Source organism: Micromys minutus, assembly GCF_963924665.1.
Source record: "Micromys minutus genome assembly, chromosome: 11".
In the NCBI taxonomy this organism is placed as follows: domain Eukaryota; kingdom Metazoa; phylum Chordata; class Mammalia; order Rodentia; family Muridae; genus Micromys; species Micromys minutus.
The window spans coordinates 51,922,238-51,940,402 of record NC_137980.1 but is presented as its reverse complement, the minus strand read 5'-3'; the positions used below and the strand labels follow the sequence as shown (position 1 = coordinate 51,940,402).

General features: G+C 40.6%; 1 protein-coding gene across 3 annotated transcripts in view; it reads right to left on the bottom strand.

Annotated features, from left to right (window-relative positions):
• Nucleotides 1-18,165, bottom strand: part of NCOA6 (nuclear receptor coactivator 6) — a 78,875-nt gene that overhangs the window by 3,813 nt on the left and 56,897 nt on the right. For 2 of the 3 annotated variants that reach the window (XM_080924899.1, XM_080924900.1), the window contains 4 exons: nt 12,813-15,794; nt 10,076-10,144; nt 7,263-7,299; nt 3,576-3,724 (listed from right to left, as the gene is read on the bottom strand). In XM_080924899.1, coding sequence (XP_080781025.1) covers nt 3,576-3,724; nt 7,263-7,299; nt 10,076-10,144; nt 12,813-15,794 — 3,237 coding nt within the window. The remainder of the gene's footprint in view (nt 1-3,575; nt 3,725-7,262; nt 7,300-10,075; nt 10,145-12,812; nt 15,795-18,165) is intronic. The other variant, XM_080924901.1, reaches the window with a different exon arrangement.

Here is an 18,165-nt window from a genome sequence, read left to right as displayed (position 1 = left end):
AGTGCCCCGTGGGCATCCACAATGACTAGAATTGACACAGCAACGCTCTATTAGGCTTTAAATCCGTTTAAGAGACTCATGATTTGAAAAGTCACAGGCTTTGCCTGCTAACTTATGTGGTGAGAGAGAATAACCCCTGTATATTAGAGCCTGCTAAGTGGGGAAATGTGATAAAGACCATAGAGATGGCTCAGTGGGTAAAGATACTTGAGAACCAACTGGCTGGCACGCATGTACCCATGAACAAAATATAAGATGAAATGCACCTGGCCAGAAAAATTGCCACTGTTGGGGTAGAGAAAACCTTTATCATAATTATGAGTGTACACCTGGGCATTCAGCACAACATCTACCTAGTATGCATAAGGCCTGAGCTCCATCTTCAGTACCCACATCCCCCAAACAGTAGTGCATACACACATGGAAGCCTTCAAAAGAGGAAACCTGAGGGCTGCATTGGTGGGAATTAAGTGATCTATATACAGTAACAGTGACTTAATAGGGAAAGACTGCTTTAAATCCTTTAATTTCCCTTGTACAGCGTCTCAAGTTACTCTTATCTCAGATTTAAATATTTATTCAAAACTTTCCTAGTTTTTTATGGCAGAGGACAGTAGTGCTTTCAGGTTCTGCAAATATAAACATTTAATATCTCATTAGCTGTACTGATTTATTTTTCATGCTGCTACATGATGGGTATTTTAGTTTCAATAGTAAAAAGAATATTTTATCCTGGTAGTGTGACTCATGTCTCCATCACTCCTGTTACAGGCAAGAGGTCATCTTTGGTACACACATGGTCCTGAGAACAGCCTTGGGGCTATATGAGATGTTAGAAAGAGCAAAAGCAAACTCCAAACCCAAACAATGTTTTATATACCTCTTGTGGAGGTAAAAAAAAAATGCTTCTCACATTAATTCAAAAGACGAATCAGATTAAATTATTTGTGGATGGAATGGATTTTCTGATGCTACATTACCAGGTTCAGTGTTTTAAGAAAAACTGTCTTAAAAATCATAACATTTTGAAGAAGCCAGACCACCAGACGCAGATGAAAAAAGCAAACATTTTACTGCTGGTCTATATGATTTTATAAGATGGAACAATGCAGTATTTCCAGGCTTCTGTTAGTAAAAACTCTAGTATGTTTTCTTATTTATTTATTTATTACACGGACATGAGTACATTGTGGCTATCTTTAGACATATCAGATGAGGGCATCTGATCCAATCACAGATGGTTGTGAGCCACCATGTGGTGGCTGGGAGTTGAACTCAGGACCTCTGGAAGAGCAGCCAGTGCTCTTAACCACTGAGCCATCCTCCAGCCCATCAATATGTTTTCTTATTGGGTGGTCATATTGCTTGTGCCACGTGGGAGAGTATCTCCAAACATTTACAGACAATGAAGGACATTAATAATGGTGTTCTTTACAGTACACATAACTCCCCATAATCAACTATTTATTAATTTATACAAGATCTTACTCTGTAGTTCAGGCTACCTGTAAGTCACTACTAGTCCAAGCTGACCTCACACTTGTGGTCCATCCTCCTACATCAGCCCCTCAGGTACTGGGATTACAGTCATGGGTCACTATAATTAACTCTTAAGTTTGATTTTTCACTGCAATCAAACTTATTTCAAATGAGTGTACAGAACTAGATTTCTATATATTAAATAGGGTTTTATTATGACATTGTTCATCCTTAGGAAAATACTTGGGCTGAGGAGATGGCTCAGTTGGTGAAATGCTCGCTGGGCAGGCATGAGAAGCTGAATTTGGATCCCCAGCACCCACATGAAAAGTAAAGGCTGCTGTGTATGTTTGTAATCTCAGTGTTTGGGAGAAAAAAGTAGGCAGTTTCCCGGAGCACACTGGCTATCGTCATCAGCAAGTTCCAAGTTTAGTGATAAAAAAATAAGGTAGAGAGTAGGTGATACCCAGTACTGACTTCTGGTCTTCACATGAATGCACACACGTGTGCAATATCTGAAAAAACTCATGTACACACAAAATTATCAACTAGGTCAACTTTACAAATATCTATCTCTCTTGTGTATGAAGAATCAAACAGTAGCTGGGTAAGGTGGTGCACATCTTTAATCCCAACACTCAAGAGGCAAAGGCAGGAGGATTTCTCTGAGTTTGAGGCCAGTCTGATCCAAGTACTGAGTTCCAGAGTGACATACAGAGAGACCCTGTCTTAAAAAAATAGAAAAGATAAAAAAAAAAATCAAATGGTGGATCTGAGACTTAGACAAATATGGCTGGGAAATGAGGAAGGTGAGCAATGTCAGGTTTGGCCCCACTTTGTTTCAAGTCACCAAGTGAATTTTTTTTGCCTTTGGCAAAAAAAAAACGTGTGAGGCTCTCAGTAAAGGTAGTGATATATTTTTATGAAAAAGGTCTTTTGGCTTCTAGACTATTTATTTGCTATTAGGATGTTTAAATTTAACCTGCCCTTAAGAAAACAATGTAACTAACCTTACTGTGCCTTGAATTTCCCATGCAACCAGCTTTTGCAACCCAAGACAAATGCAAAGCTTCAATCTTAAGTTATGTACTTTCCTATGCCCCTGGCCCAGAATATATGTGTATGTGCGTGGTGTGGTAATCATTTCCTGAAAGCAGCCAACAGGTTGAAAGCAACCTTAAAACAAACATCCACCATAATAAATGCTGCAAACAGCATGTGGTTATAGGTTGATGTCTGTCTGCTGTGTTGAGGGCTATGATGCAGACAGTAAGATGTCTCCTTCCTTTGTAAACCTCTGTGAAAGATTTCTGTAAAGAACCCTTGATACTTTCCCATGCCGCCATATTCCCATGCTGTTTAATACATATAGGACAAGTCCTTTGTTAAGGACAAGGACAACTAGCAGGGCACAGTGTCAGACTCACACAGCAGATTACAGATACGCCAAAGACTATAGATAGAAGACACAGGGAGAGAAGTGGCAAACTCAAATCTGAGTGAACTCTTGGTGAAATCAACACAAGAGAAAGTGACTTTGCTTTCACATCTTCCGCAGCATTAACACAGTTTAGTGTTGAGGTTATCTTTACTGCATTAACCAATGCAGTAAACAAGTAACTAAGCCTAGAAATGAAAAAAAAAAATCAATAAAATCCAAAAGAACTCTTTTGAAGGCTGGTAGGAATGGTGAACAGTGTACCTTTATGCTATTATGAGATATAAATGTTTGTTTTTGGAACGAGGTCTCTGGATGTAGTCAGGCTTTGAATATAGGGTCTTTCTGCCCCAGCCTCCTAAGTGTTGGGATTACAAGTATGTACTAACGTGTCTGGCTGAAATTTTGTTTTTCTTTCCTGGTGTTGTGCCACATGCCTTTAATCCCAGTACTTGGGAGGAAGAAGCAGGTGGAGCTCTGTGCAAATGTGAATGGAGAAGGAGACTGACTTAGCACACACAAACACATGCTAATGAGCTGACAGTGAACAAAGAACAGCTAGGAGGGGGAGCAAAGAGACCTGAAAGAACTGCATAGACCAGGACCCTCTCATATCTTAATCTCCCCATGCCCACAGCAGCCAGGTCCCACTGCTAACCTTTAGTAGAGCTGGAGGCTGAAGCAGGTCGAGAGGATCTTTTCCGATGTCCATTTTCCACACTCTCAGAAGCCATAGTTGGCTCTTCAGTCCGAGAGTTTCTTCGGCTGGGGGTTTTGGACTTCTCAACTATCTCTTTTGGCTCACTGCTAACAGAGAGAAGTACCAAGTTTCCAAGAAGGGCATTAAGACACATAAAACTCTTAACAGTTTCATTCAGAAAGTCAATTATTATCAGCTATCCAGGGTTAGGGATACAGCTCAGTCTAGCTAGTATGTGCACGGACTGGGTTTGATTCCCAGCACTGAAAACAAAAACAAAACAAGCCACAGTCATTCTAGAGAGAAACAGAAAAATGCTACTGAGAATTTAAAATTGAGTCTATCTTGTTATATTAGAAAAGTAAAAAAGCACAATGCTGGTAGAATTGTGGGAAAGCAGGTAAGGGGCATAAAGAACTGCAGCAGCTCCTCTCTGAGAACCCTCACTGCTTTCCGAAGGTGGAAAGACACCTTCAGACATTACTGTGTAAAATGTCAGCTACAGAATATATTTAATAGATGTTTGAAAGTTTCTACTAGCCCAAAATAATACCTAAAATCTGTATGTAGAGGTGTATACCTTTAATTCCAACATTTTAAGGGCAGAGGCAGGTTAATGGCCTGTGAGTTTGAAGCCAGCCTGGTCTACATAATGAGTTATAGTCCATCAAAGGTTACATAGGGAGACCCTGTCTCAAATCATTTAGGGGTGGCTAGGAAAATCTGAGCATATATTGGTATTAGATTATAACAGTAATTATCTAAGCAACAGAAATATAGTCACAATCTACTTAAAGCCCTACCCCCCTGGAATTTTAGTAAAAAAAATATATTTATTTATTTATTTGTTCATTTATTTATTTATTGACAGGGTTCCTGCATGTAGTCCAAACTGTCCTGGAACTCACAGAGATTCACTTGCTTCTATCACCAGAGTGCTGGGATTAGAAATGTATGCCACCACCACCACCTGGCTAGTAGATAAAGATTTAAAATTGGTAATAATGTTGTTATTAAAGACACATGGACAAGTTATGACAGACATAAAAATCCAAATAATAATAATAACAATAATAATAATAACAATAATAATAATAAAATACTTAAGTTATGGCTCATCTATATGCAGTCTTAAAAATTACTTTGTGAAAGATTACTTTATGGCACACTATTCATGATAAATGAGTGAATAGGTATGACACACACTACTGGAATGGTACTTCTCTGTATATATTCTGTAAAGAAGACTACAAGATGAGTCACTGTGCAATTCTATTTTTTTCTCTCTCTCTCTCTCTTTTTTTTTTTTTTTGCAGTAAGGTCTCATATAGTCTAGCTTCGTATTTACTATATTACTGAGGATAACCTTGGATTTTTAGTTCTCTGGCCTGTACCACCCAAGTGTTGCCATTAAAGGCATGTGCCACAATTCCTAGGCTTAATATTGATATGAATCTGAAAATTTCTTTAATAAACTTTTTACTATATCCAATGGTTCAAAATGTCTATTAAGATCATTTTAAAAATTCAGATTAAATTTGCTTGCAAGGCATAGAACAGAAATGTTATACAACAAAACGAGTTAAAGCTCATTACTTCTGGAAGTTTCCCATGCCTCTCTCTTTGTGTACTTGTTTCTTCTTTTCTTGGGTTCACAGTCTACATATATGACCTTTTTAAAAAATTTACTTATTCTATGTAAGCACACTGTAGCTGTCTTCAGACACACCAGAAGGGGGCATCAGATCCCATTACAGATGGCTGTGAGTCACCATGTGGTCGCTGGGATTTGAACTCGGGCCCTCTGAAGAGCAGTCAGTGCTCTTACCCACTGAGCCACCTCTCCAGCCCCATGTATGACCTTCTAAAGCATCCACTGGATGCTCTGGTCACTGTGTGAGTGCTGGGAATCCTCGTGTCCTCTGGAAGAAACGTCAGTGCCCTTGACTCCAGCTCTGAATGTTCTATTTTACTGTGAGCTCCTTAAAAGTACAAATCATGGTTTGACTATCAACTATCACTACTTCATTGTTCACTCTTGCTGGAAGATCTTTTGCTGATCTTTTGCTGGTTGCTGATCTAACACTATGGTTGGGAATTGGGTCATAACTGTTCATTTATTGCCTTCTTTACCTCGTATCAAACCATAAACCAAGAAAAGACAGAGAGGCCAGACTGAAGCTAGGGTGGAATTACAAGTAAAGAGATTTACATCACTTTTTAGAGATTCTAAAGACAACTTTCTATTTAAAAACTAAGAAAAAAGTTAACTTTTCTTAATAGTGGACCCTTTTTCTTACGACCAAATAAATAAATAAATCCAGAGCAAAACAACTCTAATGTGTTTAGGTGGTCAGTATTCAGGCAGCTCTGTGAAAAGATCCCATGAGATCTTGATAGACCCTTTTTCTAGATAAATAGTTGGTATATATTTAAGAAACTCAAATGAATTCAAGTTTTAGTTCAATTCAAATAAAAACAGATGGGTGGTTAATAGGAATAGCAGTGAAATTAGAGTTAGATAATATGAGTCAAGTTGGAGAATCTGTGCATTTATCAGCTACAATATTTAACCCTTTGCTTTCTGGAGTGTAGAGTCTTATTTTAAAGAACCTCAACTTGTCCTCTGTAATACATAGGCCAAATGTGAGGGTTCTGGGGTCAGAAAGGAGATGGGTTGAAAACTCAATTTCACCATTTGCTGTATCTGTGACTCTGGACAATTTAGTTAAACCTCTCTGACCTTTATATTTTTCATCTATATGCTATATTTTATTATTGTAATAGATAATGTAAAATAAGGTAAGGCAATATATCTAGAGAGCTCATAGCCCAGAGTAGGGCAAGAAATAATATTAAAAAAAATGTTAGCTGATATAAACAGCTGATAGGAGGGCTCAGTGGCTAAGAGCACTGACTGCTCTTCCAGAGGTCCTGAGTTCAAATCCCAGCAACCACATGGTGGCTCACAACCATCTGTAATTGGATCCAATGCCCTCTTCTGGTGTGTCAGCAACAGTATGCTCATATACATAAATAAATCTTTTTTAAAAAGCGGATATGAAGATTCAATGAGAAATAATTGTGAATATACTTTACAACTAAATTTCTATATAAATATGAGGCATTCATTAAAATGTTACTGCATTCCTTCACTTAAAAAAATGATTCTTGGGAGATAAAACTCCTTTCTAGGGCCAATGAGATTAAAGCACAGATGTGCTTCATCTGCTTGGTTATATAGGGCAGCACAGCTAACTGAACACAGTGTGGGCTTGGAGCTATACCCTACCTACTTGACTTTTTCCTCTTTCACCTTTGAGGATTGAACACCCATGCTCAGAAGACACACTCGAGGACCACTAGTAGAGAAGGTGACATTTATAAACAGGACACTCATTTCCTCACTATGCTGAGTTGTCAAGACATCATAAAAGAAACGTAGTCATCAAGTTTTATTACGTGAAATGTTTCCCAGAGGAATGAGGATTCATAGCAGCTCCCTGTGTGAGCAGTAGAAATAAACTGGTGCCAGAGAACAGGAGAAGGACAAGGTGAAAAGAGATTTAAAGACCGAGAAAGTTGACATCCTTTAAAGAAGCTTATGCCAGGGTCATGCTAAGTCTACAGAAATGGTCATCTTACCTTTGTCCAGAGGCTATGGCAGCATTTGCCTCAAGTTCTGTAAAAAATATAAGGAGAGAATGAGATGTGGCAGCTGCTGCGTGTGTCCACAGGGAGAAGCTAGGAATCTAGAGAATCTACAGCGCCATGTTTATACTAACAATGTTCCATGTCCTGCAGAAGTCTCACCCTGTGGGATATGCAAAGTCAGCACTGGCCCAACTTGGTTTGTTGGGGGTACTTACTTGGTTTGTTTTTATTTATAGTTTGTCGTGAAATAATCCTGTTTTGACCAATAGAATTAAATTCACTTTGCCTGGCTCAGATTTCATCCAGTTAAAACTAGGTTAGGAAAAGAAGCCTCTTCCCTTCATGTAAAAGAGACTTTTCATTTTTAAAATATCACCGCCCTCCTGTATTTCCTTCTTAATTACCTTTTAAATATAACAGAATGTCTACTAAAGACTCATTCCTCCCCTCCCCCAACAACATTTTCACTGTTTTTAGAGGGCCCAGTTTTGAGATATTGCCAACAGACTAAATTATATTTATTTCTAGATATTTCATAGACTTCATCAACCACCAAGCAATCACCTAGAAACAATTAAAACAGTTTATCTGTCAGGACTGCATCAGTGAGCATTCTCTGGGTTTATGGTTTCAGCACCAGCAATAAAATGAAATGAAATAAAGTAAAATAAAAACAACAAAAATAATCTCTACTTCTATTAATATACCTCTAGGTAGCTCTATCTTTTACAAAGGCCAAAGGCCTTTCTCTAATGTACTAGACAATCATGTCTTCTGCCTATACCTTCCCTGACCCTGTGCCTGTTTTCCTACTTAAAGAATACAGTGCCTCATGCTCAATAGCTAAACTGCCTGACAAAGCACATGGTTTTTTCTTTGAAGAGTTACTTGGCTTACTTTTTTTTTAACCCCAACTTTTTCCCTCCTCCCTCCCTTCCTTGTATGAGGCTCATTCTGTAGCTCATGCTGTTCTGGAACTCACTATGTAACCCAGGCTGAGCCCCAAACTCATGGCAATCCTCCTGCCTCAGCCTAAACGCTGAGATTACAGGGAATGAGCTACCATACCTGTTGTATGCAATTTCTTATTATCCATGTGTGCATATGTAAATTATTTGCCTTCTCAGGACTCAGTGCCTCATATGAAAGGTATAGGTGACTACGCTATCTGCTTTAGCATTCAGAGTAAATTGAAATAAAACACATAAGTTTTAGTATAGTGCCTGGTACTTAATTACAACTCAGCATCAACCATTACCATCTGTTGTGTTGATGGTCACTTTGCACTCTGCATGTTAGGAGGCTGGACCTTCACTGCAAAATGCTCACAAAATGGAAGGAATCCTTGCTTTGCTTTTTGTCTTCTGCTTAGTTCCCAGAATCTCTTCCATAAAACCTGATGTAATGCCACAAGAAACAGACACTAACTCCTTCTTGGGTCTTTACTTCCTTGCTGGGTCAGCTAGAGCATACAACTCATCTAATATATACACAATAATAAAAATTCGGATGAGCAGTCTAAGGTGCTAGATCAATAATAAAAGAATAGTTCAAGTAAAAAGAGGTGCTATCCTTGAAGACTTTCACCCTCCAGGCATCTCATTCTATCACAAGCTTCCTGAACTCCTTATGTAGCCTAATCTGGTCTCATAGTAGTAATTCTCCTGCCTTAGCTTTCTGAGTGCTAGGATTATTGGCATGTGCTACATCAGGCTAGTCTGCTCTTTTATTCTTATCTGTAATTAATAAATTGTTTATTTTTGAGACAGCCTTTCCATGTAGCCATGGCTGTTCTGGACCCTACTATCTGAGGAGGCTGGCCTCAAACTCACAGATGTCTGCCGGCTTCTGCTTTCTTAGTGCTGGGATAAAGGCATGTGCCATTAGACCTGGCTTGTATGCTCTTTTGAAAGAAGACTAGGAAGTTGATTTTGAGAACTTTTACACTAATTTATGTAAATGGAAGGTTCTAAGGGTATGTTTTCACATGCATACATGTGAGATGTACTATGTGCATGAGAGTGTGGAAAGAGGCCACCATAAGATCTGCAAGATCCTCTAGAGTTTGAGTTATGGGCATGGGCACCAATGAACCATCAGATGTGGGTGTTGGGAACTGATCTGGTCTTCTGAAAGAGCAGCAAGTGCTCTTATCTACTGAGTCATCAGCTCAAGTACACCACCAATAATATTCTAACTTCCTTTGGGAACCAGTCATACTTTCTTCTGTACCTTCAACAACCTTCTGTGACAAAGAACAAGTAAAACTATGGAGACGTCTATGACACTCACTGGCTCTGGTACCTACTTTGCAAAGGCAAAAGTGCTCTTATTGCCTTGTGTGTTCAGAGCTGACCCAGCATCTCACAGCAGCTGCAACTGAATTCTCGTTCCAGAAGCACCACCCCTAGTGCTGTTTACTAGGGCTATTTACAATATCTTGGTCATGGGGAAAAACTTACACATAGATGGCTAGGATGACTCACTGTAAGCAGAGGGGCTGGAATATCCACCATGATAATCCAACTACATTTTGGTATATTCATGCTTGTCATCCCAGTAAGCAAGCATATGCTAACTACTTAGCAGCCAGCTGTGGTAACACTACAAATGTGAAAATAAACAAGCTGGTTGGGAAAAGTAACTGTAGAGTACTACCCAAGTTAGGCCACTCAATTTAAGCTGGCTTGGAAAACAAGTAGGTAAGACAGTTTGAGATACTTACTGGTGTGAGAACAGCACTGACTCCTTCAATGTAACCCAACCCACTCCAACAAGATATTCTGAACAGTGCCTTGCCTTACCTGTTCTGGCGACAGACCCCTGCAGTGCTGTGGCTGGAGACTCCTTTGGGACTAAAGTCTGTGAAGGTGCTAAGGCAAGAAACAAACAAATAGGTCTTTACTTTTTTTTTTTTTAATCCCTAACTAAACCAAAAAGCATTAACCAAGCAACTACGTAACAGCTGAAACACCATATTCTTAGAAGGTCATACCTGCACACTTGAAGCTGATCTTCAATATGTACTTAACAAACCAACTGCTCTAACCTTCAGCAGCGCTGATCTGCTCCTCCCTGTACACTACACAGAACCAGGAAGGAGACGGCCACAAGAACAACTGCAGCCGCAAGTGTAGGGACAGTTTCAGGTTCTGACTTTTCTTCTGTGTGGGTTTCAGACGGGGTCTTTCTCAGTTTCCTCAGCCTGGTGTCAAAGTCTTGATCCTCCCACCCCAGTCTCCACCGTCTGAGATTATAAGCATGTGCAACTATACCAGGCCTAATGGCCATTTTCTTAAAAAACTAAAAACTATGTCTTAGCAAGCAATCTAGCTACTTTTAGAATGACTATACCACTCACCTCAACATTTAAAAAAATTATGTAACCTCGATAGAGACTATACACACTCCTTGATTACCAAAACACACAATTCTGTACTTTTCTATAGCATCTAGCAAGAGTGATGGGCATAAAACATACAATATATAATAAATAAATCAATATAGTATTACTTACTTTTCTAACAAATAGCTACAAGAACTTTCTATAGGCAACTCAGCCTATTATGGAAGGTAAGATAAATACATACAGTACACTTCACTATGATGTCATATGGAAAGAGACACATAAAATATAAAGTGCCATGGGAGTCCAAAGGAAAAGAATATTCTAGGCTGAAAATGTAAAGGAATACTTCAGGCAGAGATGTCAGAATGAGTCTTTGAAAGACAGAACGGACTTAGACCCTCGAACTAGAACACACGTGACACTCCAGAACAGAACTTTATTGTCTTTATTAAGGGTCTGCCCTCCCATCATCTTGATAAACGACAACAACTTTTACCCTTTGATGGAAACTGAATTTTGTAGATCTCTCTCTGCTTAGTAACTTAGTTGCTAGTTCATCTCCGTAAAACTTATGTTTCTCTACTATCAATTGTGCTCCAAATAAAAATATCTAATTATTTCATCATTATTCTCTCAGTATTAGAGGAAAAAGCTCATAAAGGGAACTAGAAATGGAAATACTATGCAGCAGAGAATATACGTATGGTTTGCACAAGATTTCATGTAGCTTAGGTTGGCCGCAAACTCAGTATGTAGCTGAGGATGGCCCTGCTCTAGATCCTCTTACCTCCTCTCCCACTCTCCCACACGCTGCATGTGTGCACTACCATGCCCAGACTTTTAAAATTCTTATAGTCATCTACATAAATAAAATTCAAATTTGAAACCCAGAGCCGTCCCCAGAAAAGTCTCTCTCCTGTAAGGACAATAACTCTTTGCAGGCCTTCACCCTTTCTGTATCTCTAAAGAAGGCAAGCAGGAAAAAGAAGGGAAGGAACCTTTCTAGAGCTATGTCTGAGGCGATATGCTGGCACTTGATATTCAAGTTCTCTCACTGAGTCCTACATACCCTGGGCGGTAGAATTATAATCTCCACTTTACAGGTGAAGTACGAGGAACTCACCAGACTGTAACTGGCAACCAGTGGAGCTAAAATTTGAACTCTGATCATAACCTGAAGCTGGTATTCTTTCTGCTCCTCCTCCTAATTGGTAGGCACTCAAAGTATTTTAGCTGCATAAATAAAAGAGGCATTATTAGCTGGCTTAGATACTGCAGAGGCCTCCCAGCTATGACTAACTTGTCTGTACCATCTGAGCCATACAGGAGAAAGAAGGCATAAAGACACCTGTGCTTCCAGTATTAACCACTGATCTAGTACACAGGAAATAACTTGAACTAGATGCTCACTAATGCGGTTTACTAAAAGGCCATGTCCAAAGGAAACGGGCAATAGCACTTACACCATATCACTATATTTTAGGTCCTGTGCTAAGCACGGCACATGCATTACCTCACTGAAATCCTGTGACTATTACTGTCTCCAAGTTACAAAGGAGGAAGTGAAACTTGCCCCAGCCCACTGAGCTGGCAAATACTGGTAGTTACCAACTCAAGCCTATCTGATTCTTCCCCTACTCAGATCTTCCTTTGCTTATCACAAAACCTGGTTTTCTGAAAAGCTTTTCTGGAGCAGTCCAAACAGAAAGGCCCCTGAGTTAGCACACAATGAGAACAAGGCAAGTAGAACAAGTAAGTCTTCATTATGGGAGGGGCACAGAGAGGTCGCTGTTCACACTCAAGGGACAATGCCAGACCAGAGACCTAAGAGCATAGGCTCAACAAATATTAAGACATTTCTGAGCTCCACTCTTTTCACCCATAGAAGGAGTAAGACTGTATCACAAAGATGATGTGATAGGGTGTATGAAAATGCTTTTTAAAACTGAGAAACATATACACACATGAAAATGAAACATGAATCAGTTCAGAAGCCAAGAAAGAACCATGTTAATGAATATAAACTGAACATGGGATCTTAAAGCATATTTTTCAATGTACTTTCAGTAAGCAAATCTACAACTACTGTCATTTTTCTTCCTTTAAGTAGGAAAGGGCTTGTGCTTTCTCTCTTGTGGGACAGGTCAGCAAAAACCTGACATGAGGAGCTGATGCCAAGCTCAAGTACATACCTATGCTGGGTAGAAGCTCTGGATGGGATCCCACCTTCTCCTCCACTAAGCCACCTGCAAGTGGCTCAGATGTTATGCCACCATGATTGCCTTTTGTGGTTGGTGCTGTGGAGATGAGCTCAGAGGGTACCAATGTGGTTACTATTGAGCGTACACTGGTGGGAAGAGCACCGCCAGGTAAGATGGGTCCTGTTGAGGTGGAGCTCGGGCCCATGGGGCTAGAGGTCATTTTTAGTAGAGTGGGTGCTGAGGGTGTTGGAGTTTTACTGTCCAGCTCTGTGGAGCACTGCTCTGTTCCCATTAGCCCAGGAGCTGTGGTCTCTACCCCTGGGCCTTCAGTTTCTCCATCTGCACCATACTGTTCTTCCCCTTTCTCCAGAGAGCCTGTAACTTTCTTACAAGCCTTGGTCAGCAAAATCTGGCCAATTTTGTCCACTTTTCCTTTGCCCTTACTGGATGAGACTGGGCTTCGCCGATTGGCAGAGGAGCCTGGACTATTGGTCAAAAGGGGAGAAACTACTGTGGTTGGCTGTGAAGAAGGCAGAGTGCTCTGGTCTGCTGAGGTGTTTGTCTGAGGACTAGCCTCATCTGGATTTAATTCTTTCACTTGCTGGACAGAAGGATTAGGAGCGACAACTGGAGAGGATGTACAAGGAGGGGAAGGCAGCTGAACAGGAGCGGCTCGTGAGCTAAGGACCAATGGCCGACCTGTCTGTATGTTTGGAGCAGGACTACTGGAGGGGACATTAGGTGTTACAGGAGCTGAAGAAAATTTTATGTTCTGAGGTATGTGTAAAGGTCCGACAACTGCGACAGAGGGAGGCATCAGGCCACTGTTGGTTGTCAATGGGGTTGTAGGAATTGTGCTTGGCTGTGATCCTTTCATAACCTGAATTATCGAAGATGAATTGATAAAGACAGGTGTGATGAACTGAGGCCGGGCATTAGATTGAGCAGCTGACTGTCCCTCAGAAACCATAACTTTGTTACCCACGTTGGGCATTGTGACGACTGTTGACATCAGTGCAGACTGCAAGTGAGTTGGCAGGGCTGCTGATGTGTTAGATGAAGTGGTTATGGGATTGGAAGTAACAAATACAGTTATTTGGTTTGGGGGTAAGGGAGTAGAAATGGAGGAAGAGCTGACAGGTCTTGACATTACTGGAGGGATGTTTGGTGCAACATTAGAGCTAACCTCACTCAATTCTGGATGTGCAAGAGTTGAACACGGCTCATTATTGTGAGGTAAGTTTAAAGAATTAGAGGGTTCTTTAGAAGACGGATCCTGCAGTGTGGGAATGACAGTTGCTTTTTTCAGATCCTCTCCTGAAACTACTGGAGGTGTTACTTCCAGATCTGTAATCCCAGGGGGTTTAATGGTCACATTAGGAGCTCCAGAGTTGTCAAGAAGTTGGCTTAATGATGTTGGTGCTTCTCTCATGGCAGGAGACATCAAACTTTTGTTCTCTTCAACACTGGGGAGTTTGTTAGGATCTAAAGATTGCCCATCCTTTTTGGATTGATCTTCAGGGACAACCATTTTAGCTTCTTGGTTAGGGACTACTTTCAGCTCAGTGTTTACCTGCTCCTTCCTACCCTGGGAATTCTGGCAATCACTGTCCTGAGGAACACTCAAGCTCTCTTTGTTATCCTCAAGAACAGTCCCCACTGCAGGCACAGGCGCAGTGGGATTCTGGGGATTAAGCCCACTGTTGTTAGGAAAGCTTCCAGGTAAGGGGGGATTGGCAAGTGGAGTGGGACCAACCAACACATTTCTAGGCAGCTCCATATTCTGCAACAGTGTTGTGCCTGTTTGAGAAGCCAGAGTAAGTTTAGGAGCTTTTGAATTTTGTCTTCCAGGACTTGGGGTAGTTTTCCTACTGGACCCAGGACTAGACCTGCGACTGTTGCTTGGACTTGCCCGTTTTGTTGTTCCAGGATTAGACTGTTTTCCAGAATTCACCACCACAGAATCTAATTTATGAGCTTGTGGGGCAGCAAAGTTAGGAGGATTATTTATAGTAAGATTTGAAGGTGCTTGCCCAATAGCCTTCAGAGTTGTTGGATTTAAGCCCTGTTGATCAAAGCCCCTATTTAAATTTGGCCTGGGAGGTAAAGGAATATTAATCTGCGGAGGGAAGAGTCCTGCTATGGAAGCATTGAGTCTTTCTGGAGATAGGCTGATTTCTGAAGGTTCTGTGCTGGGAGGGCGGTTGTTGGGTGTCTGAGGATAATAAGGTCTGGGGCTGGCTCTGTTTGGTGTTTTAGGCCTAGATGTTTGGGTTGGTGCAGCCACATTTGGAAAGTGGTGGCCATGGGAACTAGGCAAGGAATTTACAGGAGGTTGCTGAGGAGTTGCACCTTGAGTTGCTGAAAGGGGAGATGGTCCAGGTTTGGGTCCTGTCATCATTAATTGATTCTGAGAAACTACTAAATGCGAGGGCATGTTATTTGGGCCTCCTGAAACAGATGGTACTTCACTGCCACTAGCTTCAGGAAGTGAGGACATCTCTCCTAGTGGTGAGCTAGAAGAGTTCTGTGGGTTCTCCTGGTATACCATTTTCCTCGAATTACTTCCCAAAGGAGTATTCACAGACATCGGCATTCTTTGTTTATCAGGTGATGGTGGCACAGAGGCAGGTCCTTGCAAACTAACCATGACAGGTACATTGCCACTCTGCTGCATGGGCATTCTTTGGGAGTCTGGGTTCAGAGGACCCCGTGGAGGAAGGACATTTTGGGAGACTGGAAGCCTAATGGATTTAGGATCTTGCTGCATCATGAGCATCATCATCATTTGTTGCTGTTGCTGCTGCTGCTGCTGAGACTGTGGCTGACTAGGTGGTGGTGGCTGCTGCTGCTGTTGAGGCAGTTGTGGTTGTGGCTGTTGCTGTGGTGGCTGTGGAGGGGGTGCCACATGCTGCATGAGTTGAGGAGGCATCTGCTGCAGTGGCCTCTGTTCAACTGGTTGTGTAGGATAACCTAAAACAAGCCCCCCAAAATCAGGGAAGTTAGATTTTTCAGTGAGAAAACTTTGCTACCTTTAGAGTATAGATAAGCAGTACTCATAGGTAGCAGACTGTGCACAAAGAGCTCAGGCATGCTGCTCCCAGGACAGCCCCTCATTATTTGACACAAGCAAGGGAGGGGGCACACTGCTTAAGGAGGCAAAAAGCAAAGCATTAAGAACATGAAGCCCCTTGGTGTTCAGGCTGCAAACGAAGCATTACTGTATTAAGACTGTACTATGCACTACCATAAGTGGTTGGATCTAGCAGATGAACATGAAAAGAGAGAAACGATCAACAGTGAGTAGCTGGCTGCCCAGCATTTAGGTCTCATGTAGAAATAATCAGTAATTCACTGTGCATATGAAAAAACACATTTAGAAATCACTTTTTCTCGAAGCAGAGGACTTGTTTTTCTCAAGACTTGGTTTTGATGCAAACAGCCTTTTTATTCCTTCAGGAAAATTAAGTATATAATTCTATGATTGAGTTCTTTTAAACAGCATTTCAATTAGTCTGGTCCATGGTCTCCATATATTATGCTGTATCCTTTGGGCTTGATCCTCTGGAGCAAAATGAATGTACTATACTGCTCCTAGGTGTGTATCAGTTTAATAAACAGAGGAGCAATGGCTGATTATTATGGTGAAAATAAAGTACTCAAGTTTTTATGTATACTCATCTCCATGTGCCTTCACATATAGAAGTCTTGATTTGGAAAAGTATTTTCTATGAATCCAAAATTGAATAAATAAGCCAGAAGCAGACCGCAGAAATAGAAAATGATTTTGGGACAAGAACTCTAAGGACAATGCCTTTTAAATTTGCAGAAGGCGTCACTATACATGGTTCCCTCTTTGTGATGAATTATTTGAATTTCTGAACAAAAACCTTATACAATCAGCATAAAGGAAGATTCAAATTAAGCCAAGTCTAAAGGTGTTTTTGTATGGGAAAGTGGGAATACGTCAAGGGATATGATTCCATAATTATGTTTATTCAACTGTTGCATAAAAAATAATTTGCACGTTTTACAGAAAGTATAACAACACAAATAACTAGCTCTGGCAGCTGGAAGAAATTCTGGATCAGGATTTTTTTCAGAGCAGCTACCAAACGCTTTGGCCAGATTCTGCGCTTAACAGAGTTACTGTCTTCTAGTCAAAGATTTCCAGGATACCAACAAGCAGAATCCAGTTCTGAGGTTGTTTTTGATCTGTTTATCTTGTTTTTTGGTGTCAGGGTCCCAAGTAGCCTTAAACTCATTAGGTAGCTGAGGAGAAACTTGAACAGCTAACTCTGCTGCCTCTACCCTGAAAATGCTGGGAATACGGTTTTGAAGATTTTCTTTAAAATCCTTTTGTTTTAGGCCCGAGTAATTTCTTGATACTTATAAATCTGGCATTCCAACAGGTCAAACACAAGAGGTTCTTATGTACTTTGGGGTTCCAGTGTTAAGAAAAGTGTAATTTTTGAAAAAGTGCACTTGTGTCAGGGCTCTAACACAGATGCCTTTCAAGATCTTTAAATGAGTTTATCAGACAGCACAGTAAATACAAAGAAAGACATGACATGGCAGCCTCTCAAAACCAAGAGCTGAAGGCTCAGCTGCTATAGAGGGTCCAGAAACTGGAGAAATCAGTCCAAAGATGCTTAGTGGTAAGAAGACAGACTGGCATAGATGGTTGAGAGGGAAGCCAGATCCACAAATACTACATATATTAGCCAAGGGATACAATGCCGTGATGCCTTTAGGGGCCAGGCAGGTAGTAAGAGAGAAGTAGACATAAGACAGCAGAGTCTGCGGACACTGCCCAACTGCAGAGCAATAACCTATTTCTTAAGTCAATTAAACTCAGAAATTTATTTAGACACCACAAGCGATTCAAATCTGTTAAAGGCCAAATTGAGCCTCAGGTTCCCAGTTTGCAGAAAAGGGACAATAAATGTTTGAAGTAACTCTGGAATCCATGAAAGAGTCAGATATGCCTGAGGTAAAAGAATACTTCCCTTCCTACTCACAATGTCTTCTGAACATACTCACCAAGAACTAGAGACTGCCCAGCCTCAACAATGCTACTGTGGCTCACTAGAGATGACTCTAGTATGCTACTCAATTTGTAATAAATAACATCAAGTCTTGACATCATGATGTACTTTTGAAACACAAATTTATAAATTAAAAGCAGATTAAAGGTTAGTTCTAAAAAATAATCACTCACTAGTATGTCAAAAATAGGTGATGTTACTTAAGAGGAAGAAACAAAGCATTAATTCTTTATATCCACAGGAGAGAGCTTGTAAAACTTTGACTCTCATTCTGGAATAAAGTTACAAGTCATTGT